The 24,846-nt window shown below is 26.8% G+C and overlaps 9 protein-coding genes across 13 annotated transcripts; 6 read left to right on the top strand and 3 right to left on the bottom strand.

Moving 5' to 3' along the window:
- Positions 1-148: 148 nt before the first annotated feature.
- LOC122632477 lies at positions 149-5,402 on the top strand. Of its 2 annotated transcripts, XM_043819292.1 has the most exons (15): positions 149-616; positions 689-743; positions 894-1,165; positions 1,242-1,424; positions 1,521-1,653; positions 1,736-1,902; positions 1,991-3,217; positions 3,311-3,524; positions 3,611-3,772; positions 3,845-3,959; positions 4,053-4,240; positions 4,309-4,543; positions 4,615-4,781; positions 4,864-5,104; positions 5,188-5,402. In XM_043819292.1, exons 1-15 carry the CDS (start codon positions 573-575, stop codon positions 5,373-5,375), a joined length of 3,591 nt encoding a protein of 1,196 aa, XP_043675227.1. In that variant the 5' UTR covers positions 149-572; the 3' UTR covers positions 5,376-5,402. The 2 variants fall into 2 exon arrangements, with proteins under 2 accessions (XP_043675227.1, XP_043675237.1); XM_043819302.1 differs by lacking the exon at positions 689-743 and having other exon boundaries at positions 149-633.
- Positions 5,403-6,048: 646 nt separating this feature from the next.
- Positions 6,049-7,100, top strand: LOC122627350 (oxysterol-binding protein-related protein 11). The gene is made up of 2 exons (XM_043808433.1): positions 6,049-6,429; positions 6,531-7,100. Exons 1-2 carry the CDS (start codon positions 6,198-6,200, stop codon positions 6,881-6,883), a joined length of 585 nt encoding a protein of 194 aa, XP_043664368.1. The 5' UTR covers positions 6,049-6,197; the 3' UTR covers positions 6,884-7,100.
- An 801-nt stretch (positions 7,101-7,901) lies between these two features.
- Positions 7,902-11,528, top strand: LOC122627332. Its single transcript, XM_043808411.1, has 5 exons — positions 7,902-8,136; positions 8,448-8,667; positions 9,036-9,893; positions 9,985-10,256; positions 10,896-11,528. Exons 1-4 carry the CDS (start codon positions 7,904-7,906, stop codon positions 10,222-10,224), a joined length of 1,551 nt encoding a protein of 516 aa, XP_043664346.1. The 5' UTR covers positions 7,902-7,903; the 3' UTR covers positions 10,225-10,256; positions 10,896-11,528.
- On the bottom strand, positions 10,283-13,224 carry LOC122627339 (cellular tumor antigen p53). Its single transcript, XM_043808422.1, has 3 exons — positions 13,033-13,224; positions 12,326-12,545; positions 10,283-11,400 (listed from the first exon to the last, which is right to left on the bottom strand). Exons 1-3 carry the CDS (start codon positions 13,116-13,118, stop codon positions 10,672-10,674), a joined length of 1,035 nt encoding a protein of 344 aa, XP_043664357.1. The 5' UTR covers positions 13,119-13,224; the 3' UTR covers positions 10,283-10,671.
- A 438-nt stretch (positions 13,225-13,662) lies between these two features.
- On the top strand, positions 13,663-15,585 carry LOC122629518 (testis-specific serine/threonine-protein kinase 4-like). Its single transcript, XM_043813022.1, has 7 exons — positions 13,663-13,814; positions 13,954-14,163; positions 14,233-14,402; positions 14,498-14,647; positions 14,726-14,999; positions 15,118-15,291; positions 15,364-15,585. Exons 2-7 carry the CDS (start codon positions 14,008-14,010, stop codon positions 15,583-15,585), a joined length of 1,146 nt encoding a protein of 381 aa, XP_043668957.1. The 5' UTR covers positions 13,663-13,814; positions 13,954-14,007.
- Positions 15,586-15,655: 70 nt separating this feature from the next.
- On the bottom strand, positions 15,656-18,677 carry LOC122629508 (glycerol kinase-like). 2 transcript variants are annotated; one of them, XM_043812999.1, is made up of 10 exons: positions 18,359-18,677; positions 17,962-18,220; positions 17,681-17,898; positions 17,367-17,579; positions 17,172-17,282; positions 16,762-17,018; positions 16,446-16,651; positions 16,220-16,354; positions 16,048-16,125; positions 15,656-15,964 (listed from the first exon to the last, which is right to left on the bottom strand). In XM_043812999.1, the coding sequence occupies exons 1-10, from the start codon at positions 18,437-18,439 to the stop codon at positions 15,861-15,863; spliced, it is 1,662 nt and encodes a 553-aa protein (XP_043668934.1). In that variant the 5' UTR covers positions 18,440-18,677; the 3' UTR covers positions 15,656-15,860. The 2 variants fall into 2 exon arrangements, with proteins under 2 accessions (XP_043668934.1, XP_043668944.1); XM_043813009.1 differs by lacking the exons at positions 15,656-15,964; positions 16,048-16,125 and having other exon boundaries at positions 16,220-16,358.
- A 364-nt stretch (positions 18,678-19,041) lies between these two features.
- LOC122628326 (2-methoxy-6-polyprenyl-1,4-benzoquinol methylase, mitochondrial) lies at positions 19,042-20,559 on the top strand. Its single transcript, XM_043810566.1, has 5 exons — positions 19,042-19,395; positions 19,473-19,885; positions 19,990-20,078; positions 20,143-20,266; positions 20,345-20,559. Exons 1-5 carry the CDS (start codon positions 19,212-19,214, stop codon positions 20,432-20,434), a joined length of 900 nt encoding a protein of 299 aa, XP_043666501.1. The 5' UTR covers positions 19,042-19,211; the 3' UTR covers positions 20,435-20,559.
- A 217-nt stretch (positions 20,560-20,776) lies between these two features.
- Positions 20,777-22,650, top strand: LOC122637312 (putative OPA3-like protein CG13603). Of its 3 annotated transcripts, XM_043829361.1 has the most exons (6): positions 20,777-20,915; positions 21,015-21,104; positions 21,286-21,474; positions 21,587-21,910; positions 22,019-22,092; positions 22,479-22,650. In XM_043829361.1, exons 3-5 carry the CDS (start codon positions 21,333-21,335, stop codon positions 22,084-22,086), a joined length of 534 nt encoding a protein of 177 aa, XP_043685296.1. In that variant the 5' UTR covers positions 20,777-20,915; positions 21,015-21,104; positions 21,286-21,332; the 3' UTR covers positions 22,087-22,092; positions 22,479-22,650. The 3 variants fall into 3 exon arrangements, with proteins under 3 accessions (XP_043685296.1, XP_043685288.1, XP_043685281.1); XM_043829353.1 differs by having other exon boundaries at positions 20,778-20,915; positions 21,587-22,092; XM_043829346.1 differs by having other exon boundaries at positions 20,778-20,915; positions 21,587-22,650.
- LOC122637325 (centrosomal protein CCDC61-like) lies at positions 22,645-24,779 on the bottom strand. Its single transcript, XM_043829375.1, has 7 exons — positions 24,243-24,779; positions 24,022-24,104; positions 23,804-23,955; positions 23,380-23,576; positions 23,026-23,319; positions 22,842-22,925; positions 22,645-22,782 (listed from the first exon to the last, which is right to left on the bottom strand). The coding sequence occupies exons 1-7, from the start codon at positions 24,409-24,411 to the stop codon at positions 22,706-22,708; spliced, it is 1,056 nt and encodes a 351-aa protein (XP_043685310.1). The 5' UTR covers positions 24,412-24,779; the 3' UTR covers positions 22,645-22,705.
- Between the last annotated feature and the right edge of the window lie 67 nt (positions 24,780-24,846).

Raw genomic sequence — 24,846 nt, 5'->3', positions numbered from 1 at the left:
CGCGCGCAATTCATATTATTAAAATCTGTTCACACTGAGCGATATTTACTTCGTTGGTTAATACGACCAATTGTGATCCTAAATAAGAATGACAAATCGTTACTAATAACTTTATATATATATCACATTAACTATTTATTATCTGGAGCTTATAATAAAATATGTTTTTTTCGTTTATAATTAATCAGTAAAATATAAATTATATTACTATTTAGTAAATGACTTGTCAAATAGTGTACATTTATTCGCGCGGTAAAAGTAGTTATAATCGATATGGACATATCGATTCTCATACGTATCGTATTATTAGGTAATATTTCGATTATCGAAAGTGGCCAGGACTTAACTATTTTATTTGAAGTTACCGGCCAACATCGTTCATTGCGCTCAGTTCACATTATTTCTACAAGTTCTTTTGTGTAATTTGTACTAGTGTGAAACTTGTAGAAATTTGTAATACTTAAGCATATGCTTCGCCTAAAATATATTTTATTATTTTACTTAATAAAAAATTAAGTTTTAAAAAAAAAACTGGTTTGTGTAATCTGTGATTGCATTACTGAGTAAAAAATATGGCTTATTTTCAATCGAACATTGAAAAAACAGAAGATTCCACGTAAGAAATATTAAAACGTAATATTATTATCTATATAAATAATTAGTTTATTTAACATTATGAATTTTACAGAAAACCAAAAGAGTATAGGCTCTATGTAGCTAATATACCTGTGGAACTAAATGAGGTTTTTTATTTTAATATATTTTTTTAATATTAATTAATTTAATATAATTTATTTATTAATATTAATATTTAATATTTTTTTTATTAAGATTATTTTATTTTATAAGAGAATTTATATTTTATATTTATTCCTTTAATTATTATTCTTAAGGGTGGTGTTCTGCAAATTTTTAAGCATTATGGAACAGTAACTGGACTTTTCTATCTTCCAAATACAACATGGGCGTTTGTTATATACGGAACATATCGTGAAGCTGAATATGCTATTAGAAGTCTTCATGATAAACCACCGTTACGTCTACAAGTATCATTTGGTAAAGATAAGTCATCTGTTGAAATAAACCAGGAGAAAATGTATATTCACAAATCTTCAGAAATTTATAAAGATATAATGCAAGATTGTCAATATAATGAAAAAGCACAGTAAGTTATTATAACAGTGATATTTTCTATATATTATAGATATAAATATAAAGTAAAAAAATATATATATATATAGCACAGAAAGTGTAGATAGAGGAACCCATAATAATGCACTTCATAAACGCAACCTTTTACCTAAAGTATCTACTAGTACGTATCATGCAAATGATGGTTTATTATATCCAGTACCAACTGATCAATGTATATATGATCCATATGAGAATGCAGAAGCTGATTATAAAAATACATTATGGGCAAGGTTTGTTCGTGTTCGGTCATATTAATATTAGATGATGTTTATGATTAATTTCTTCAATATAATATATTTAGATATTTATTTAACATTTTATTATAGGGGTAAAGTAACAATAACGCGTGATGGAAAAAGACATGTTTCTTATGGACGTGGTTATACTTCATACGAAATACCTGAACCACATCCTGAAACTGAAATATTGATTAAAAAAATTTATGATAAACGTTTTAATGTAATAATAAATGTTTTTATTTATATATTTAATATATTAGTACAATTTTGTTCAATAATTATATTCTTTTCATTTATTATAGGGTTCGTATGAACATGGTCAAGATTCTCTAAAACAAAAACTAGGGACATGTATATCTTGTAACAAAATAACACCCGTGAGATGCGGGAAATGTTATGCTTTCTATTGTAGCAAAGAATGTCAAGTAACAGATTGGCCACGTCATAAAATTGAATGTCAACAAATACCGTCAGTATAATACATAAATGAGTATAAAAATACTACACTTCAATCATATTAATCTTATCAATCTTATCAAAGTTTCCTTTTTTTACAGTACATTGATAGAAGATGTAAAATCTTTATCAACATCAAGCAGTGAAGAACAAATTGGCACGACAAACTTGGCACAAGCTCAGAAAACATTACGTCGTCCGAAACAATCAATAGAAGTTCTATTAAATAAAAATGCAGAAATCGGAAATAACAAATGTACAGAAGTTAAAAGTACTGAATCTTCCGAGAAACGAAATGTTGAAAATAATTTTCAAATTAAGACTACTGATAAAAATGATAAGATAGAACATAAAGAATACAAATTGGAAACAACTAAAAAAGAAGTTATAAATAAATGTACAAACAAAAATGACTTTGATCTAACAAAAATTGAGAAAGATGTCATATTTGAAAAAGACACATTTTTATCAAAATCAAGATTCACGGATGTTAAAATCATAGGATTTTCGGAAAGAAGAGAATATTGGGTACATAAAGTAGATCAAGAAAAGATTTTTCAAGAAATGATGCTTGATTTGCAAAATATAGTTCAGAGAATGCCTAGAACAGATCCGATTATTGGTGACATATATGGTTACAAATTTGAAAATCTGTGGTATAGAACAAAAATAATATCTCTCAATCCTATTAAGATTTTTTACGTCGATCATGGCGTTACTGAAACGGTTGAAGTAAATGATTTTCGTGAAATCAACGATTTAAAGACTATGATACCATTTGCAAGAAAAATTCGTTTAAGTAAAAACACACCAAAAAAATATGAACATTTAAAAATCGATCACATTATAACTGTAAAGCCTGTTGCTTTTGAAGAAAGTGTGATCATTGTAGATGTAAAAAATGGAAATGAAAATAGTAACAACTCAAACGAACTTTTAAGCTTCGAGTCACAGTCAAATATTAAAAGTTATACGACAATAACTAAAAATGATACTTCTAAGATGACTTCCAATCTTTTTTCGAATATCAGTAAAGAAAAAAGTATTAACGAGGATACAAAAAGTAAATATTTTTCTCCAGATGCCAACAAAAACAAATATAAAAACGACTATAAAAGAAATAAAAATAAAACAATACCAAGTTGTTTACCAAACGTGATAAATTTTTTGTCAGTAAATGTATGTGGATTTTTGAAAGTTAATGTAATACTTCATAACAAAACATATGGAATTACCCTTCGACCAAACGATTTGAATTTGGATTTTAAACAAATTGTAACAAATTTACCTGAAAAATGTGCCTCTGTAAAATTGAACCACGAATACAAGTTAGTTTTTTAATTGAAAATATTGCTGATACGAACTGTTCATACTTTATGTATATAGTTATTAGTATGCTTCTTTATTTTATAATTTTACAGGCCAAATATTGGAGAATTAATATGTGGTCAAGAAGAGAATGGTGATTGGCATAGAGGTTTTGCAGTAACTCTCCATCCAATAAAACAATTAGCAATTATTGATAAAACAAAAATAATACCTATTAAGAAAATTGTCCCGTATCCTAACGAATTTCTTAATATATGTGTATTTGGTGTTGTGTGTGAAATAACTACAGATAATTTTCAATTATTAGTAAGTATATATTCCCATAAATTTATATAAAAATATTATTGATTATGTTTAAATATTGTGCTGATTAATTCTTATATAAATTATAGACAAATAATCATTATGAATTTAAAGTAATAAATTGTAAAGAAGAAGTCATTATTGAAATTCAAATAGATGACAAAAATAAAATAACAGGTATTTTAAGATCATGGGAACCAATACCTGAACAAAGTGGCATTCAATTATCTAGATTGAAAAATGGATCTGAGGTTTGTAGTTCTGCAAAAAAAAAAAAATCATTATTTTATAAAAAGTATATTACAATAATTATTATCTTATAGGTTTGCATTACTTTTTACCACAGTCATTATTTAATGTACGTTCGTTCTCTGGAAACAGAAGACTCGGAGGAATTTAATAAACTCATGCAAAGAGTTGCAAAATGTGCTCAATCTGGTATATTTTATAAAATATTCAAGTTTTAAAAGTAAATTATTTTTTATATTGTACAGTTAATATTTTCGTAATTTTAACATTTGTTTTCTCCAGCTGTATATCTCAAAGAGCCTCCAGTATTGGGGGAGATGATAATGGCACAATTCATAGATAATAATTTTTATCGTGCAATTATTACGAAAATACAGGGGGAAGAAGCAAGTATTTCGTATATAGATTTTGGAAATACTGAAAAAACATTGTGGAAAAAATTACGAATATTGCCTAATGATTTGAAAATGGTAAACATAATTTTCATTTATATATGCAATTATTATAATAACTAATAAATATTTTTTTTTTCACACAGCATCGATCGTGTGCCGCAAAAATTTATTTGAAAGATGTACCAACTGATGTTGTAATGACCAAAGAAGTGACGGATTATCTTCTTGATCTAACAGGTAGAGAAGTACCTTTAAAATGTATTTTTGACGGTACACCCTCTAAAGATGGTGTATATTTAACTACGGCAAATGGAGAAAGTATTAACGATAAAATAAAAAAATTGCTTATACCAAGTTGGGATAGAAAAAGTGATGAGGGTAACGTTTCTTCTATATTATCAAACGCATATTTTTAGAAAAAAATCATATTAGAATAGTTTATATTGTAGATAAAATCGTTTATATGATAAACGATATAAATATATTTCCTTTGGGAGATATTGGTGAAATTGTCAATGTTCTGGTTTTATCAACTATTAAAGAAGGTGTTGATTATTTCATGTGTCCTCTGGATATTGAACTGATAACGCATATTAACGAAATTTTGCCTCCATTGGTAAATCTTTAAATATATTTTTTTCTTATTATATTTTTGATAATAATATCTGTTTACTGATATAATTTGCGTCATGTTGCAGATAAATAAATACTGTGAAAAAACAGATTATTATATTCCCCGAAGAAACGAATTATGTTTAAGCTTATACAACAATAATTGGTATCGCGCGGTATGTTTATCTCCAACAGAACTAAAAGATAAATCTATTGTATTTTACATCGATTATGGAAACTGCGAAGAAGTTTTACACAAAAATATTAGACCAATGATACAAGATTTTTTAATACCTTCTGCTCTTGCTAACATGTGCACTGTCGTTAGTAAGTATCACACAAGTGAAAATAGATACGAGTATACTTTTAATTGAAAAAAATACCCATGTTTTAAATATTTCTTTTTACAGATTTAGCTCCAAAACTGGAAAATGGATCTTATTCTGCTCAAGTATTAAACAAAATTTCGGAATTAGTTAATCCCAATACGATCTGTCTAGCCAAGATCGTTGATTTTGATAGTGAAGGAAATTATAAGATTGAACTTCCAGATGTTCGTGATAAATTAATTATGGAAAATCTAATACCTCCCTATTAAGGCAAATACATCATTATTTTACGTTTATATTATTATTTACAACACAATTACATTTTAATACATGTGACAGAACATTTTGATTTCTTAATTAAGAAATTTTTGATTTGGTTATTCAAGAAAAAAAAAAAAAAGAAAAAAAGAAAGAAAGAAAAACAAGAAGAATAATTTCATCTTGTTAACGAAAGATCTTTCACTCGAAATAATGCAATATAACAAATGTTTATAGTTACCTTAATTTTATTTATCAAATATATTTAAGGAATTAAATCGACCTTAATAGGCGAAAAAATTAGCTTTTCTTTAAATTTCATTTAAAAAAAAAAAAATCATTTAAAACTTTAACTTCTTTTCATTTTCATCGTTCTTATTTGTACTTCATAAGAAAGTACTTACATAAAAAAAGTAATATATATATTTGAAGTAAGAGTAATTTTAAACAAAAAATTTTGTGATATATATATATGTATGTATGTATCTTTATAAAAAAATAAAATTTTTTATTATTAATATATATTTCAAATCACATTTATAAAAATATAATTAATAATATACACAAGATATAGTGATTATTTAACGATAAATGTGTTATCATGTCTATCAAAGATTGTCAAAAATATCAGTATTATAGTTCGATGAGAATAATACGGAAATGAAACATTAGAGGTCTCTAGTTGACTATTTTATCCTTATCTGATGCAAAGTACAATTACAATTTAGGAACCCTAACCTTTCTTAATGTGTTGTATTAGATGACACTTGATCTTAATCGTGTATTGTTTCATTAAAATAGAAAAAAAAGGCTTCCGATACAGGACAAGTACGATGAATGTTCAAATAAGGTACCCTTATGAGGGTTTATTACATAAATATACAAATGCGATGAAAGGGTGGCAGTATCGTTGGTTTATTCTTAGTCCTGAAACCGGTGAATTGCATTATTTTCTTAGTGAATCCGAGAAAAACCAACGACCACGTTGTTCCATATATTTAGCTGGTGCAGTTATAGCACCTAGCGACGAAGATTCTAATACTTTTACTGTTAATTCTGCAACAGGTAAATTTTTTATTGAAATTGTTTCTTTAAGAATGTCAATATTGTCAAATATAATATGATTATAATTTTTAATCAATTTGATTGTTCTACAACTAATGTAGGAGATATGATCAAATTAAGAGCTACCGATGCTCGAGCTAGACAGGAATGGGTGGACAAATTGCGAGCAGTTACAGAAATGTATACAAGAGCAATAGCTAGTAGTCATCCTCCATTACCACCCAGAGAACATTCCACAAATACCAGCAGAAATCCTGTTGCCAAATTAGAAGTCCTCGATGCCTTTGCTAATTGCCAGGAGCAATTAAGAAAAGTGGAAAAACATAATGTTGCATTGGCACAATCAATTGAAAATTCAAATATGAACTTAGATCCAGATTTATTAGTTCTTAAAGCTATGGCTCATACAACGTTACATACGTTAAATCAATGCCTTAATATATTATACCAATGAAAGAATACTGTTTGAGGGCTTCTTTAAAAACTTCATACTCAAATTTATTTAATAATTCTTTTCTCATATAGGAATATTCAAGCATATCTAATACATTTCACTTTGTTTCCATTTTATATCATTTCATTTAATAAGTCTATCAACTTATCGTTAGTGTAATCAAAAGAACTAGTTCTTCCGAACACTTCAAATAAAAATCAATGAGGTTTCACGTTCATCCTTTTTACGTCTAACATTATTTATATTGTTAACAAAACATTTCTAAATTTATTTCATTCTTCTTACGCGTTTAATAATAAAAGTTTTACGTTCTTTGTGCCCTGTCCAAATATTGAAGCAATATAAAATAGATTTAGATACTTGGTCTAACTGCACAATAAGTATATGCATTATGATACATTATAAAGGAAAAAAAAAAAAGAAGAAATGTTGCCTTCCTTATATATAAATAAGCAGCTGGTTATACAGGCACATTTATAAAAACATAACTGAATTTTAAATAACTTAGAATAAATATTATGAATTAAAAAATGATCGAGCGTAATATGTATAGAAGAACGCCTTCGATCAAATTTAAACGATCTTCACGATGAAAGAACAAACATATCGTTGTAGAAAGAAAAAGAATAAGAAAACGACAAAAATATATCCGATGATCATATTAAGTCCGATGATATATTTGAGTAGAAAAAAATCCATATGGATCATCGTGCGATCGTAGAATGTAAGAATCAATGTCAAGGATAGGCAATTAGGTGAAGGTAAACCAGTGAGAGTAAAACTCTCATCTCACTCAGAACTTTATTATAGTAATCTCCAACATAGTATAAGAGAAACATCGATGATATTGTGAAGAACTAAAATCTTTTTGCTGCGAAATCAAGTTGAATAGAAGAAAAAGAAAGAAAAAAAAAAACAAGAAGCAATCATTATAATTAACTTTCCATCGGTAAAATGATATATGCTGTCATGGTAAAGAAAAATTGTGAAATCTTGGAGTGAAGATTGTAAAAATTAAAAATGTCTCATTCGTACGATACGGAATTACTCGCTGAAGCAGCTGGTGTGAAAATAGTAAAGACGTCCATTACATCGACCAACAAAATCATTTTACAATTTAACGATACAAGCGAGTTATCTACGAAGAACGATAAATCTTCATGTGGATTTCATTTGACTAAATCAAAATGGGATCCATATCCTTGGGTAGGATCCGTCGAACATGAAAGTATTGCCGATCGAGCAGGATTAAGGTATATTTTAAAAGGACACTATCACGCAAGCATACAATTTTTATTTAATATAAATTAATAAAAATAATATTACTTTAATAAAAAAGAAAAAATTTTTTTTTCTGACAAAACAATCGAATATGTACGTCATATGAATTTTATACAGAATCTATGATTTAATTGATCATCATAATAAATTATAAAATTTGATCGTACGAATCATCATTCGTTATATGTAATCATACCATTATAGAATCAAATGATCGATAAGAAATATGACACGCATATCCTTAATTCATTTTTAATAAAATAATATACGTATCTTTTTATAGACCAGGCGATTGTTTACTCGACGTCGACGGTACAAATGTATTGGGTTTAAAAATGAAGGATGTTGGCGCTTTGATAAATGAAAGAGAAAATAGAAAAAACGTGAATCTTCGTATTTGGAGATACGAACCAAATTCTTTAGAAGACGAAGAAACTGGTATAGCTTTGAGAGGACCACTTCCAGAAGTAGCTACAAAACTTGCTAACGCGTTATCAGGAACGGTTGGTTTTACAATTTTATCCTCTTTCTTTCTCGTTAGAAAGATAACAAATTAATTATATTTATCATTTATTTGATATTACTCATATATTGGATATTATTAATTAATCTATTTATATATATATATTTTTTTTTTCATATGCAATAGATCCATACAAATAAATCAGTGATTATAAAAAATGGCTTAAATAAAAAATTTTTTTTATATTATAAAAAAAGTATTTTTAAATACTTCAAAAATCACAAGGTCAAAATATCTTAAAACAAACAATATATGACTTAGACAACATTCATTATCATTGACTCAAAAATATTTTTATTTTCATTTTTTTATATTACATTTTTTATTATTTATTTAAAAAAATTTTAGATACGCTGTTTAGAATGTCCAGTTTGCTTGGAGAACGCAACACCACCCGTTTCGCAATGCGTACACGGTCATATACTTTGTGTCGATTGTAGACCAAAGGCATCAAGATGTCCTGTCTGCAGAGTACGACTTGGTCAAGGTCGTTGTCTCATTGCCGAGAAGATTCAGAAAGTAATACGTGATACTTTTCGTACGAATCATGAGGTTGAGAACGATAATAGATCGACGAATAGGAATCTAATAGAACGTTTGTTCGGTGGTCATTACAAGCCGAACGTAATGAAAACAAATCCGAAGAATATCAATATCCTTCCAAAGTCACGACGATCATTACTAACTAAATTGTTTCTTGGTGGCTTAGAGAAGGCTGCTTCTACAGAAAATCTAACGACAGTTTCAAAAGAACATTGTGACGAAATATCAATATTTAGATCTAAGAAAGCCTATTGTGATATTAATTTAGAGAAATTGAATTTAAACGATCGACCAAAATCAGCAAGTACCGGTGAACTTTCAGTAGAAAAAATAAATCATCAAATAAATATCAGTCATTGTAAATCTGATTTAGAATCTATTAATATAACTCGATCAATGACCCTAAACTTATCATCACATGAAGCAACTTGGGGTGGTTCAACTGATTCAATACATAACATCAACATAAGTTGTCCACTTTTTAAAAAGAAAAAATGTGAAGAAATTTTAACATTGCGTACGTTATTCGAACATTTACGCATATGTCACAATGGTCCATTAATTCATTTTAATGGAGGAAGAATTAAACTACCTATTCCATTTCCTTTCGAAGCCGATGCTATTTGTTTACTACATTACGCAGACGATATTTTCTTTTTTCAGGTACATTATTATATATTTTAGTGATCGAATATTCATTTTTATATTTATATGTAGAGATATATATATATATATACATAATCAAAATCTGTAGGTAGAGACCGATTCATTATGGATGACGAATATATTGGGAAAAAATAAAGATTTGGAATGGACTTTACATGCATGGGGAAGTACTGGAACGGAAATAAGATGTCGTAGATTTATAGCAAATCTTGAGTATCCTATAATACTTTCATCAGAAAATATCGCATTGTTACCAAAAACTCTTGGAATACATACGATCGATGTCCAAATTATTGATTTTGAAATGACCGACAAATCGGAAATATAATATAAGAATGAATGTAAATAAATTTAAAAAAGGTAACAATATTTTATTATCGATTAATTATATGTTTTGTTTACATGCATATTTTCATGTATATAAAAGTATGGGGGAGGAAAAATCGTTAAAATATCGTATCAATATTTATAACTATCATTTTAACAAATATTTTAGATAAAAAATGAAAGACATTAGGCGTACGATTAAGTATATCTCCATGTTTGTCTAAATGAAATATTAAATGTTGTTATATAGTAGTCCTTACATAAAAATTTTATTACAAATCGTTTAGAATATCTTATGATCATAACAATGATTAAAATTATAACAACTTATTCATATTTTTTCTTTTCTTTCTTTCTTTTATCCTTTTTTTTTATTATTTTTTTTTTTATTTATTAAAATCTGTGGAATGTTCAATTAATAATAACAAGTATAAATTCTAATTAAAAGTTACGGCATTTTATGTAATATATCATCCATGTAAGGTTTAAAAAATTCGAACTGTCCCGTTCGCGATGCTTGACCAGCCATAACATCATAAGCATATTTCATAACTGCTAAATAATTTTCTTTGCCAACAACATTTAATTGAACATTATAAACATGTGTATCGCACGATGGTAACATAACTTTTTTATTTGAAGGAGCTGAAAGTTTTCTTTTTTTTGCATTAGGTAAAGTATTCATAGCTTCAGCTTCCTCCTTTTCTTTATCTCTTTTTGGGCAACTACAGACTCTAACTAATAATCTACGACGCCCAATAACCTTGTACATATGATCTTCTAATGTAAATACAAGTTCTGTTGGTCTACGATTCATCCCGGATGTGCAACTATTTTTACAAAAGAATTTAAAATACATTTGTACATATTGTGAACCGACTTGTGGCGTGCGCAACGGTGTAACTATAGATAAATGTTCGTTGTTCTCTTCATACATACTTAATGGATCTGTACAACGAACCACGTGCTTAATGATCCTGGGATCTATGTCTTGATTGCTACGATTTGATTGTGCCATATGATTGTGGCACCTTTGTACTGGATCATTTCTGTATTGATCCAAACTAAATACCATAGATGTGCGCAAATATAAGCCATCCAAAGGTGGATCCCATTTGAATCGTAAAGGCAGTGTTTGTTCCATATTGATAAATACTTTTTGAAGATTCTGAGAGTACTGTACAAAAAAGAAAAAAAATAGAAAATAATATATACGTACAGATTTTACAACATTCGACGCGATTATCATATTTAAATGTGTTATGTATTTTCACTTTCTAGAAATTATACTGCCTTTAAATTATAGATTGCATCTATGCTATCTTTGCTACATACATCCTTTACATAAACTATCTTATGCCCACAAAAGCTTAAAACAGACACATATGCTCTATAATTCTATAGCTTCCATACAAAATATCTTACTTTTGTCTTCTTCTCAGTGCTTTGTAAGTTTTGTAATTGTATATCGAAGATACTGTCTGTGCAATAGTCAGACTATTCCATCTGAGCATTATGTAAGCTGCAATAAAGACTTGAAAAAAAAATCATCATTATTCAACACCGGGAGAGGCAGAATTAATCTGCAATGAGGAATATATTATATTAATAAAAAAATGAGAATATTTAAAAGACAACAAATTGGATTAAAAGGCAATATAAAATTTGTAGTCAAATTTTATAATGGCAAATAAATATATCAGGACTGTATGGCACAAGAGCACAAGTGCTCAAATTTATTTACTTTAATAAACTCTAGAATAAATTCTATTGCAAGCCAATAAAAAATGATGATTGTATATAAACTAAAATTAGGAAATACAATGTCATAACTCAGAATGAAATTGGAACTTTTGGAATAATCAAACTTTTGTGTGCTATTATAGAATAAAATTTGTATTAAATAATCAATAATGAAATAAATCAATGGGCAAAAAAAAATCGAAGATTCCTAATTATATTGGCAATATAAATTCAAACAAAATATTTTAAGCATCCAAAAATAATGTTAACATAACACGTACATTATTTATATTTTTAATACATTCTATTATATGCAATAAATAAATAATTAAAAAAAATAATTAAATAAAAACACTCACCACCCAATGTTTTGGTGCATTCTGATTTGGTAAAAGTAATTGAAAATTCAAATGTCCTGGAAATTCTTCCTTTGTAGGGATGGCTTCAGGTCTTGGATAAAACTGTTCTTGATCTTGCTCTTCTAATGTGTTTTCTTGATTTGAATAATTGTGTACATTATATTTTTCTTCTTGTATATCTTCCATTATTTCTTTTGTTAATAAAGGTAGATTGTTATCACTGTATGAACAAAAACGTACAAACATATATTTTATATATTTATAGCCATTTCAAAAATTTAATACAAAAATAACAATTAAAAGATACAAACTTAAAAGACAAACTATTATTTGTGCCAGTGTTTCATTTTTTTATTTTTTTATTTTTTTATTATTATCACATACCATATAGATATGTTATTAGTAAATAATATTTATATGTTTACATATTTAAAATACATAAAATAATATATTATGCGTACACATTTATATACTTATTATACCATACAAGATGGAAGACAAAGAGTACTAGAAAATCAAAAAGTTTCATCATATATAAACTATATCTGCTCTCTATTCTGTTCGTAGAGAAAATAATATATTATAAATTTATAGTTTTATATTAAATATAACAAGTACTTTCACATATTAATATTAAATATTTCATGAAACATTGTTTACTTCGGCATACGCGTGTATCAAGAGATTCTATTATATAAATTTCTTACATCATTTCCTTGCGTAATTGATCATAGACAGCATCTTCGAATAGGAATGATTCTTGCCAGTCAGAAAATTCATTGGAATTCGACATTTTAATAAAAAATTACACCGTTGCACTTCTTTTCAAGCCGGTCGACGTCAAAATTAAACTGCACTCCGAACTAGAGAGACGCCATATGTAATCATACGAGAAACCTTTGTCTGGGATACCCAACAATAAGAAACCGTTTCCAATATATCTGAAAAATGATTGGTGCAGTTTAAGATATCTACCTATCCAATAAATATCCATTCTGTATACTTACACGTGATTAGTGTAACCAATTTAAATATCACCAATCAACTAATCGTAAATTCGCGCTGCAACATAATAGGCGTGGTTAACTAAATTTACCGGCAAAATCGACAAATCTAAAATGCCGTAGGAGAATAAGTTTAGTATTAGATCGATGTTGATTGGTTATAATTCGGCTCTTTAATGATCAAAACTGCAACGTCATAACCAATAAATAGGTTCCTCTAACTTATCATACTACTGCCATCTGGGAATGAAATTTGGAAGATAATTCAAATTGACTTTGAATTAAAAATGAAATTAATTTGTAATTTTATGGATGGATTCAATATTTCTTTTAAATAATTATTGTAAAACAATTTGAAGTAAACGAGACACAAATTAATTTTACATTTCGAAGAACTGCTGAACGAAAAAATGCCTATTGCTTCGTGCCGATTGTGGCAAAATGTTTTTAACTTTGAATATGGATTTACACCAATATTATGATTGGTTTGTTGAAAAATAAAAATTTAATTAACAATATTAAAATAGATGAGATGACGTCTGCCAAGATATAACATTTTGTTATTTATTCCTACATATCAAATTTATTAATTTCTTAAGACACAATAAAAATGTTTCGTTACAGAATCATTACAAACATTATGATGCTCTTACAATTGAATTTGAAGTAAAGTATAAAATGACATCAGTCCCTCCAGTAAAAACCAAAGTGAACGAAGTAAAAAATTTGAATGAAAAGTATGGAGAAATGACAGATAAAAGATTAACAGTACTTGAGACACATGGTTATGCTATTGGAAACGTAATCGGCGTGGGTTCTTATGCGACAGTCAAAGTATATGATTCCATTTGTACATATAAATTTTACAGAAATTATATATATACATAATAAATTTTTACACAGGTTGCAAAATCAGAGCGACACAATAGTCAGGTAGCGATAAAAATAATTTCGAAGTTTCAAGCACCAGGTGATTATTTAAAAAAATTTTTACCTCGTGAAATCGAAGTTGTTAAAGGATTAAAACATCCAAATTTAATTCGCTTTTTACAAGCTATCGAAACGACACATCGGTTAGTAAAATTTGACATTAAGAATATATCAATTTATATAATTATTAATGAACAAGACTTTGTAACAACGTCTTATAAAATTTATTATAAAAAAGGGTATATATAATTATGGAGTATGCACAGAATGGTAGCTTACTTGATATCATAAGACACGATACTTATATCGATGAAGGTCGTAGTCGCCGATGGTTTCGTCAACTTCTTGATGCCGTTGATTATTGCCATGAAAAGGGTGTAGTTCATAGGTAGATATTTAACATAGAAGAGGCATATTTATATATACATTATTCTATAAAGTTCAAGGATAACAAGTATTTGTTTAGGGATATAAAGTGTGAAAATTTATTAATGGATAATAATTTGAATATTAAATTATCTGATTTTGGTTTTGCACGTGGTCATATGAAACCAAAAAATGGAACATCACCTCTTAGCGAAACTTTTTGCGGTAGTTATGCTTATGCTTCTCCAGAAATATTGAAGGGTATACCTTATCGACCACAGTTATCAGATATATGGTCTATGGGTGTAGTACTTTTTGCTATGGTTTATGGACGACTTCCTTTTGATGATACAAAATATACTCTTCTTTTAAAGGTATTCAAATATATTAACAATAATTAAAAAGCAATTAATTGTGTATCAAAAGATTACATCGGCTCTAATAGATATTACTTTTAATTTCATACTTCCATGAGTTTTTATTTGAAATTAGCAAGTACAAAACAAGGTCACCTTTCCTAAAGAACCAGATGTATCTAGTGCTTGTCAATCCCTCATTAGTCGTATACTTGTAGCACAACGCCATCGCTTACTTATTAATAACATTAGAAAAGATGCATGGTTAACTATGTCCAGTGTAGCTATGCAGACATCTACTATAAATGAAGTAATCTATTTTTAGGAAAAAGATGTTTAATATATAAATAATATATAACAATTAATTAAGATATATTTATAGAATGATTCATCAATGGCAATTAAACAAACAAAGTCTAAAGAAAATAATGTACAACATATGAAAACTATGAATGATAAAGATTCGCTTAAAATGCAAGACGTGAAAAATACGAAGAATATTAATACTGATACTTCTAAATATGATGTCAATATTCAATTGCAAAATGCTTTAACAAATGATTGTTATAATCACGGACAAAATCAAAACTCGTATTTTGAATAATAAAGTTATTTTTACATACTGAAAAAAGTGGAAATATAATTGTCATTTTTGATCATATGATAGAATATTAAAATAACATCGAGATTTTCTCTTTATTTATTTTTAGTTGGTATCTATAATAATACTACTTTTACATGTAACATTATTGACAATAGAATATATTACTTATACTAGGCGCATTTTTATGTTTATATTTATCTTGGAAATTCACAAAAATGCATCAGCATTTAGCACAAAAAATTAAAGGTCTCTGTTTATAATATTTTGTTTCAAAATTATATGAAAGATCGATATTTTGCTAGCACAAGTAAAATCATTGTACTAATTATAAATAAACCAGGTCCTGTTATTTTATGCATGCATTTCATAAAATCATCATCTGTAAATTGATATTTGTATATATATTATTTGTTACTTATAATATAATAGAGATATATAATGAAAACATCTTTTATCTTTTACCATCTGTTTCAATGGCTTTACTCCATCCTATACTTCTTTTAATACCTTTTTTCCATTGTGAATACAAGATATTACTTTCTACAAAATGCAAATATTTTATTTACCTATGAATTATAGATATTATATGGATATTATGTGTAATATTATAGTGAAATATATATGTATTAATTACCATCCTCAGTTATAGAAGGCAAAAAGACGTCAGTAGGTATAAATGAGTCTTTTATATTCCATTTACGTATACCTTCAGCACTACCTGCAACAATTGCAGCTCCAAGTGCAGTTGTTTCAGCTATTATTGGCCTAACTTTCTTGTAAAAAAGATTATTTTATTATATTCCTATTACATAAAGTAATTATTTTCAAAATAATATTATTTACATATAATAGCTACTTACTCACTGGAATCCCAGCAATATCAGCTTGCATTTGCATTAATAAATTATTATTAATCATGCCACCATCTACTAATAATTTGGACAATGTTATTCCTGCATCGTTTTTCATGGTTTCTAAAATATCTTTTACTTGAAAACATACAGATTGCAAAGCTGCTTTTATAATATGAGCTTTTGTTGATCTTTCTGTGAGTCCACATATAACACTAGAAATTATAATGATGTATTTAATATTTTTACTCATTTGATATAAATTTGTATAAATATAGAAATATTCTCTAATAATTCCTAAGACAGGATTATAGTTTTTCTTTACCTTCTGGCATCTTTTTTCCAATATGGCGCATATAAACCTGAAAATGCAGGGACAAAAGTGACGTGATTATCAACAGAAATCTTTCCTGCTATAACTTCACTTTCTTCTGCGGATGATAACATTCCAAGATTATCTCTTAACCAGTTAATAATAGCTCCAGCAAATGCTATAGAACCTTCAAGAGCATACGTTGGTGGTGTATTTGGACCAAATTGATATGCAACTGTGGTTAATAAACCCCGAGATGACTCTACAATCTATTATATATAACAATATAAAAAAATATTAATTAAAAAATACTTGTACACATTCTGTATAGTTTTACTGTATATAACACTAATTAGTTATAGTAAATTTTATATCTAAAAAAGTAATTTAATAATTTAATTAATAATAGAAGTACATCTTACAGCACTGCCTGTATTATATAAAAGAAAGCACCCAGTACCATATGTACTTTTAGCTTGTCCTTTTTGAAAACATAATTGACCTACAAGTGCTGATTGTTGATCTCCTAAACACTAAAATATAAAATCGATTTTATAAATGCACCTAACTTTTTCTATATAAAAAAAAATATTATTAAGTAAAAATATATTACATACTCCAGATATTGGTACACCGTGAAGAATATTACCCTGGATATATCCATAAATTTCTGACGAACTTCGAATTTGTGGCAGAATACATGATGGTATTTCAAAAAATGACAATAGTCTTGGATCCCATTTTAAAGTTCTAATATTCATAAGCATAGTTCTTGAAGCATTTGTAACATCTGTAGTATGAACACCACCATTTACTCCTCCAGTTAAATTCTATGTTTATATCAGAGATAGTATTATGTTGGGTAGAGATTTACTATCATTGTACTTTAAGCTCCATCATTATCATCTGTAGAAAAAAACAATGCACTAACCCAAATTAGCCAAGTATCTACTGTCCCAAACATACATTGTTCGTTTGCTAATGCTTCTTGTATTTCTGGTATATTTTCCAGTAACCATTTTAATTTTAAAGCACTAAAATAATGGTTGATAGGTAAACCACATAAAGACTTCAGATAATTCTTATTTTTTGTCTTTAATCTATCTAACATTTCATCTACCATAGAAGTAGTTCTCATATCCATCCATACTGTAAATTATTTATATAAATTCATTGAATTATAATTATCACATTATTATACAAAATTATTACCGATTGCATTATACAATGGTTTTCCTGTAACAGAATTCCATACGATTGTCGTTTCTCTTTGATTTGTCACCCCAATAGCAACTATATCAGTTGGATCTATAGTCAATTGTTGTAAATTAAATACAGTTTGACGAAGACATTCTTTAACTGCATTTAATATTTCCATAGGATCTTGTTCAACCCATCCTTCCTTTGGATAAAAAGTAATGATTGGAATTTGGTGATAAGTTAATATTTCAGCTGTCTCTGCAGCAAATACCTACGAGTAAAAAAATTTTTAGATGATATTGATAAATATCTATTCTGTTATATTTATAATAGATTTTATATATTACAAAAATAACTCATTATATGAATTAAAAAATGCAAAATAGAGAAAAGGAAATATATATTATACCAAAAATCTAGCACTACTCGTGCCTTCATCAATTGCACCGACGAGAGGTCCATATCTACTCATGGAATCATTTTTATTCATTTGCCTGAATTATTTGAAAAACTTCCACTATGATTATAACTTATTCGATATCATCCAATATTAGAATAGAAATCATTGATCATAAATAGAACGAATGTAATCACTTATAAAGGAATGAATTTGTTTAAAAAAAAATATGATATATAGAATTGATAAATAGTAAATATTTCAATATACTATTCTCATGATCAATTCATTTATATCTTTGACTACAAATCTATGGCCCGGCAATAACTACTTTCAGCGCCCTCTAGGGTTAAAAATTAATCATGAGTTATTCATAGATCTTACGACACGTTGTAAGATCTACTTCATTCATTTTTATTTTTCTTTATATAAATATATATATATATATATTTACATTATTAAATTTTAATATCTGAAATTAATTTAACATATAATTCGTTATTTATTAATACTCTTAAGAGATTTAAAAATAAGACGTCGTCACAATATTTCAATATTTAAATTTGAATATCAAATCACAATTAGTTCTTAAATATTAGGGCGCTGCAGTTGTCGAAAATAAATTTCTTTATAGTTCCTAATATATATTTTCAATCTTTATAAATTAACAAATTATACTATCAATCCAAAAAATTATTAATGACGATTTATATCATCAATAAATTCTTAATATTTATAAATATTTGAACATGTATCTATTACTAATTTCTTGATATCATTAGAGCTCTAACAATATATATGATTATTGTTTATTTATCAGAGTTGTAAATTGTTCTCTTTTGTATCGTACTTATATAATTTAAATATGATGACTCAAAAGTATCTTTATTTTAATACGAGAATATGTCAAATACTACATAAACAATTAAAAAATTTATATTTTCATAAATACAATTACTCTAAAGCAAAAGATGTAAATATAGAAGATAGCGAAAGGATGACACATTTTGGTTTTAAAGAAGTCAAAGAAAGTGAAAAAGCTAAAGAAGGTTAATATTGTTGATTAATGTAATATTTTAAATCTTAAATTAAAGTTATATATTATATTATATTCTTATTTTTCTAGTTCATACAGTGTTTGAAAATATTGCAAACAATTATGACAAAATGAATGATATAATGAGTTTAGGTATTCATCGGCTTTGGAAAGATATATTCATTCAAGAATTAGCACCTACTCATGGAACTCGTCTCTTAGATTGTGCTGGTGGTACAGGAGATATATCATTTAGATATATAAATTATTTGAGAAATACCAAAAATATTAATAATATAGAAAGCTATGTAACAGTATGTGACATAAATGAATATATGTTAGATGTTGGTAAAGTAAGAGCAGAAAGATTAGGATATACAGTAAAAAATAACTGTAACATTGAATGGAAGAAAGAAGATGCTGAAAATCTTAATTTTCCTGATGAATCATTTACAGCATATACAATAGCATTTGGTATAAGAAATGTTACTCATATTGATAAGGTAATATCATTATTATCAAAAAATTTTATTTAAAAGATATAAGTTTATTTATATTGATACATTTTAATAAATACTTAAAATAAATTTATTGAGTTCAATTATAGGTGTTATCAGAAGCATACAGAGTACTTAAACCTGGAGGTCGATTTCTATGTTTAGAATTTACTCATCTTGAAAATGATTTTTTACAATGGTAAATATAGCACCTATCAAATATAGTTGAACAAATTAAATGAACCTTAAAACATATTTTTCAGGCTTTATGAACAATATTCTTTTCAAGTAATACCAGTGATGGGTACATTAGTCACTGGGAAATGGGAACCTTATCAATATCTTGCAGAAAGTATAAAAAAGTTTCCAAAGCAAGAAGAATTTAAAGTAATTATAACTTTTTCTATCATTTTCTAATGTATTATAGTAATTCAATTTTATTACAATATTATGAATTGTTTACAGCATATGATAGATATGAGTGGTTTCAGAAATACTAGTTATAAAAATTTATCTTGTGGTATAGTAGCAATACATTCAGGATTTAAAATCTAAAGATGATAATATTGCTATAAAAGTATGAATGTGAATATATCTAGAAATATCTACATATTTATTACTCTAATATTACATAAAAATTATTTTGTATATATTGTGCTATTTCTGTTTCATTATTTAAAAAAAAAAAAAAAAAAGAAAAAGTAAATAAAAATGATTTTAACAAATGGATGTATTTTTATAATTTGATTGTTGTTCACATTTTTATATGCACAACTTATTTTTTATTTATCATTAAAAACAATTTAAAAATAGCGCCAAATATTGATATATATTGGTATCAGTTGTCCAATTGAAAGCATTCTTATTGGCGAATCAGAAATACATCGTATATTCATTATGCTCAGTTCACAAGTTTTGGCAAAATAACCATAGTGAGATACATATAATGGAGTGAGACAGATATGATGGTTCGCGAGTAAACTAATATCATTTATTTCAGTTCCAGAGTCTGACATAAAATATTAAAAATGACTAGGTAACAGTATTATTAAAGTATATATGTTAAATCATAGAAATATTTCGAAATGATTATTAATACAATAATTAATTAATTTATTTATTATTAATTTTATAGCATTTTTATGTAACATTGGCAATAGTGAATAATCATTATGAAGCTATAATATAGCTATCTACTGTACTTCCAAATAATTTTGGAAATGAGGTAATAATTATCTACAATATGATAATTAAATATCTTATTTTTAACATGACAGTTTTTATTAAATGTGCTTTTATTTTTTGATGATTAGTACATTAATAAAAATGAATGTCATTAGGTGATATACTTAATACTTAATATTATAATTTAAATAATATCATTTATTTGATTTATATAATTCCAGATTATGAAAAAAAAATTTATATGTTTTATTAAAATCTACAACAAACAATGGTAGTAGGTGTATTTCCTGCTCTTAAATTAGGTGTATTATTTATCAAACAAATAAGTAAACCTTTGGCTAAAATAATAGTTAATCAAGCTAAAAATCATCCTATATTCCGTAGATACTTTATTATTCCACCTGCTCAAAGTAAGTATTAACAACATAACATGTAATATAAGATAAAAACGATGAATCTTTATTTTATTAAAATCTTTTTTTAATTATTCGTATTCTTATATAATATTTTTTGATTATACAGTTTATCATTGGGCAGAGGTAAAAGGTAAAATGTATATGATGAATCTTGGAAAACCAACAAAAGTAGCAAAGTTAAATGAAAATATGGCAATAGAATTAGGAGCTAGTTTAATGGGAGAAGTTATTATTTTTGGTCTTGCTGGTGCATGTGTAATGTTTGAATACAATCGTCAAGTGACTAAAGAAGCAAAAAAAGAAGAAATACGTATTGCACAGATACAACAATTTAAACATGATATTAATTTATTACAAAAAGATAGTATGCAATTACAAAGTGAGATTATGTCTTTACAAAATATTATAGCAACATTGTCAAAACACAAAGGTACGAAGTCTGAACTAGTTGAACGACCGACATTAACAGAGACAGATAAAAACATTGATCAATTACAAAGTACAGACACAACAATGAATGCAGAAACAAATGTTACAGAGAACCAACTATCGCTGATTCAACGTGCTATATTATATTATGAGAATAATTTTAGAGAAGATAGATAGAATTAGGTAATTAGAATTATTTATTTTTATTTGAAATATGTGATAAATCAAAGGTATTCTAATGTGATTAGCAATAGCAATTTCTTATGTCTTGGTCAATAATAAGAAATTTTTTTTGCCATATAATATTATGACTTATGTGTAATATGTATATTTTGTATATATCAGAAGATCTTTCAGATTTGGTGATTTGTATTTTAAAATACATTTTTTAATGAAATGCCCCAATATTATTTTTTTTTTTTTGTTATCAGGGGATTTTGTTCTACATACTTTGTATACATTTCTAACTTTATATTGCTTTTCTATTTCTGAATTTTATATATACAATATAAAATTTATAATTAATGTCAGTTTTATTTTTTAAAATTGTTATATTTCATTTTTCATAGGCAAAAAATGTAGAAAGCTAAGACTAAAACAAATTGAGGTAACGATAGTCGTGATCAGTAAAATATGCTTATTGCTGCGGGTATCTTACAATTTTATGTAACTCTAGTCTTTGATTAATAATGGCATAATTTGTAATTATTATAAAAATCAATAAAAATTTTAATAAATAAAGGTATGTATTTAGTTTGTATATACATAAAGAATAAGTATTACTGTATTTATGTTTTTAACTAAGATTAATTCCCTCTTTTAACATTTTTTGAAGTGTGTAAATCCTTGATTCCAAATTTCCAAAATCAATCTCTGTAATACAAATACAAAATTAGTATAATAATAAAAAAATATAGGTATGTAATACAAACTTGATTCTTTAGAGCAAATGTAACGTGATTTTACAATATTCCGATTCGATGAATTTTTAGTTTGGAATGACTCCACTGAACTTCCTGTAATTTTTGTGTGTTGATATTAATTTGTAAATAACTATTATTTTAGTATGATAAAATTTTATATTATTGTACAAGAAATTTAAATTATTTGTAATACCAGGTGACAAACTAGATGCTTTAAAATGACCATAAATAGAAGGAGACCGACTTCTACTTCTTCTATTAATGGAACGACGACTATGCGAAGAAGGTGGAGGAGTCCGACGTTTAAATGCAGGACTACCATCACCGGATCTTCTGGTAGTAGACTCAGTAAGCTGACGTATTTTTAATGACAATACGGCATTTTCAGCACGAAGTTTTTGAATTTGTGTTCGGAACGATGCTCGTTCTTTGGCAACGCTATTTTCTAATGCGCTTATCGCACTTGCTAATCGTCTTATGCCTTTTCCTGTATTATTTGAAAATATAGATACATAATGAAAATGAATTCATCATTGATTATATATACCTCCACTAGAGAGTTTATGATTTTCTTCAAGTAATCTTTGATTTGTGATTGAAAGTTTCTCTATCCGTTTCTGAAGATCTTTATTCATACCAGTAGCATTTAATCTTTCAATTTCAGCTTGCAATCTTCTTATTGTTGCTTGCAATATTGTTGGATCAGGCAAACCACAGTATTCCAAGGGCAATGGATAATGGATTCTTAAGGTTGTTATATTCGAGAATACTTGTTTTACCTCCATAGAGATCAATTTTATACATATTGCTTGTATTTGATATTATATACTACATTGTGTTACACGGTATTAAAAAAAAATGTTTCACTAAATATATATATATGTAAAAATCTTTATTCCTCAAGTAATATCACATTAAAGTTTATATATCTAAAAACTTCAAAAAAAAAAAAAATTAATTTTATTACTTACCGATCAAATTCTACTGTATATGTTAAAATGAGATACCGTCGATTATTTGCCTTATTACTTATAGCTGAAATAGAACTACTATCAATTTTGCGAGAACGTAATAATTCTAGATCTTCAAAAGTCAATAAATCCAATGTGATAGACTCGCTTGTCTGTAAATTATTTTTTATTACTAAATCAATATAAATTTGATGTAAAGATAAAAATGTCACGGTTACTTTTAATAGTCCCGATTGCAGCATTGCGACAAATACGTCAAACTGTTTATAATTTCCTGTCTTATGTGTCAAATTTTCAATATCTTGGTATGTAAAAGGAAAAAGAAATATTACTCTTATAATAATAATATACATATTGTAAATAAAATTCATACACATAAACGAGACTTATGTAAATTATACAGCACTTATAATGGAAAAATGTAGAAATAATAACGAACATGCAGTATCATAAGATGATCGCCAATCTTCAGCAGTAAATTTATCGGTTATCGTCAATTCCAAACATCTTTGACATCGTTTAAAAGCCAATACTTTCATTTTTACGACATATTCTTTCCCTCCTTTAAAAGTATATGTGGTCACTAAATTAGATCCTGATTCGTTCATATTTAAAAGTATAAGAAGATATAAGAAAAATCTAACAAAAATACTCCAAATATATTAAACGAAATGGAGAAAAATGAAATAAGATCTTTTAATAGAAAGTGCGCAGTTGACATTATATGTAATCATATCGTGATGTAATATTAGATATTTAGTTAAATTATAATTTGATGTGTGTATATATATATATATACATATATCCACGTCTACGGATAATGTACTAACATTAAATTAATATCATAAATTATATAATAATTCATAGAACGGATAACATTAAACGATTTTGATTATTGAATTTACGTTTATATTAAAAATTGTCAACTAATATTTAATGTTTTGATCTTTCATCGGCAATGTCGTTGTTTATAATAATTTCGCGAAATAGTACTTGGAGATACGTAGATGGCGCCATTGTATATGTTTCCGCAAGAGGGGAGT

This window comes from Vespula pensylvanica, chromosome 1, assembly GCF_014466175.1.
Source record: "Vespula pensylvanica isolate Volc-1 chromosome 1, ASM1446617v1, whole genome shotgun sequence".
NCBI classification, from domain to species: domain Eukaryota; kingdom Metazoa; phylum Arthropoda; class Insecta; order Hymenoptera; family Vespidae; genus Vespula; species Vespula pensylvanica.
This window is presented reverse-complemented; position numbering and strand designations above follow the sequence as displayed.

Bases quoted from the DNA above. Each gene is read 5' to 3' on its own strand.
- LOC122637312 (XM_043829353.1), top strand. From the start codon at position 21,333: ATGGTAGTAGGTGTATTTCCTGCTCTTAAATTAGGTGTATTATTTATC. The intron at 21,475-21,586 runs GTAAGTATTAAC...TTGATTATACAG, and splicing joins TATTATTCCACCTGCTCAAA to TTTATCATTGGGCAGAGGTA.
- LOC122628326 (XM_043810566.1), top strand. From the start codon at position 19,212: ATGATGACTCAAAAGTATCTTTATTTTAATACGAGAATATGTCAAATA. The intron at 19,396-19,472 runs GTTAATATTGTT...TTATTTTTCTAG, and splicing joins AAGTGAAAAAGCTAAAGAAG to TTCATACAGTGTTTGAAAAT. The intron at 20,267-20,344 runs GTAATTATAACT...AATTGTTTACAG, and splicing joins CAAAGCAAGAAGAATTTAAA to CATATGATAGATATGAGTGG.
- LOC122632477 (XM_043819292.1), top strand. From the start codon at position 573: ATGGCTTATTTTCAATCGAACATTGAAAAAACAGAAGATTCCAC. The intron at 4,782-4,863 runs GTAAATCTTTAA...GTCATGTTGCAG, and splicing joins ACGAAATTTTGCCTCCATTG to ATAAATAAATACTGTGAAAA. The intron at 5,105-5,187 runs GTAAGTATCACA...TTCTTTTTACAG, and splicing joins TAACATGTGCACTGTCGTTA to ATTTAGCTCCAAAACTGGAA.
- LOC122629508 (XM_043812999.1), bottom strand. From the start codon at position 18,439: ATGAATAAAAATGATTCCATGAGTAGATATGGACCTCTCGTCGGTGCA. The intron at 16,652-16,761 runs GTAAAGAAAAAC...TATAATTTCTAG, and splicing joins TGGAAAAAAGATGCCAGAAG to TGTTATATGTGGACTCACAG. The intron at 16,126-16,219 runs GTAATTAATACA...TGCATTTTGTAG, and splicing joins GCCTTCTATAACTGAGGATG to AAAGTAATATCTTGTATTCA.
- LOC122627339 (XM_043808422.1), bottom strand. From the start codon at position 13,118: ATGTCGAATTCCAATGAATTTTCTGACTGGCAAGAATCATTCCTATTC. The intron at 12,546-13,032 runs GTAAGAAATTTA...TTGTTCATACAG, and splicing joins CAATTACGCAAGGAAATGAT to TGATAACAATCTACCTTTAT. The intron at 11,401-12,325 runs GTGAGTGTTTTT...TTTTTTGTACAG, and splicing joins ATGCACCAAAACATTGGGTG to TACTCTCAGAATCTTCAAAA.
- LOC122627350 (XM_043808433.1), top strand. From the start codon at position 6,198: ATGAATGTTCAAATAAGGTACCCTTATGAGGGTTTATTACATAAATAT. The intron at 6,430-6,530 runs GTAAATTTTTTA...CAACTAATGTAG, and splicing joins TACTGTTAATTCTGCAACAG to GAGATATGATCAAATTAAGA.
- LOC122637325 (XM_043829375.1), bottom strand. From the start codon at position 24,411: ATGAACGAATCAGGATCTAATTTAGTGACCACATATACTTTTAAAGGA. The intron at 23,577-23,803 runs GTAAGTAATAAA...AACAACCTTAAG, and splicing joins TATACAGTAGAATTTGATCG to AATCCATTATCCATTGCCCT. The intron at 22,926-23,025 runs GTATTACAAATA...CAAAAATTACAG, and splicing joins AGCATCTAGTTTGTCACCTG to GAAGTTCAGTGGAGTCATTC.
- LOC122629518 (XM_043813022.1), top strand. From the start codon at position 14,008: ATGACATCAGTCCCTCCAGTAAAAACCAAAGTGAACGAAGTAAAAAAT. The intron at 14,403-14,497 runs GTTAGTAAAATT...ATTATAAAAAAG, and splicing joins GCTATCGAAACGACACATCG to GGTATATATAATTATGGAGT. The intron at 15,000-15,117 runs GTATTCAAATAT...ATTTGAAATTAG, and splicing joins AATATACTCTTCTTTTAAAG to CAAGTACAAAACAAGGTCAC.
- LOC122627332 (XM_043808411.1), top strand. From the start codon at position 7,904: ATGTCTCATTCGTACGATACGGAATTACTCGCTGAAGCAGCTGGTGTG. The intron at 8,137-8,447 runs GTATATTTTAAA...ATCTTTTTATAG, and splicing joins GCCGATCGAGCAGGATTAAG to ACCAGGCGATTGTTTACTCG. The intron at 9,894-9,984 runs GTACATTATTAT...CAAAATCTGTAG, and splicing joins ACGATATTTTCTTTTTTCAG to GTAGAGACCGATTCATTATG.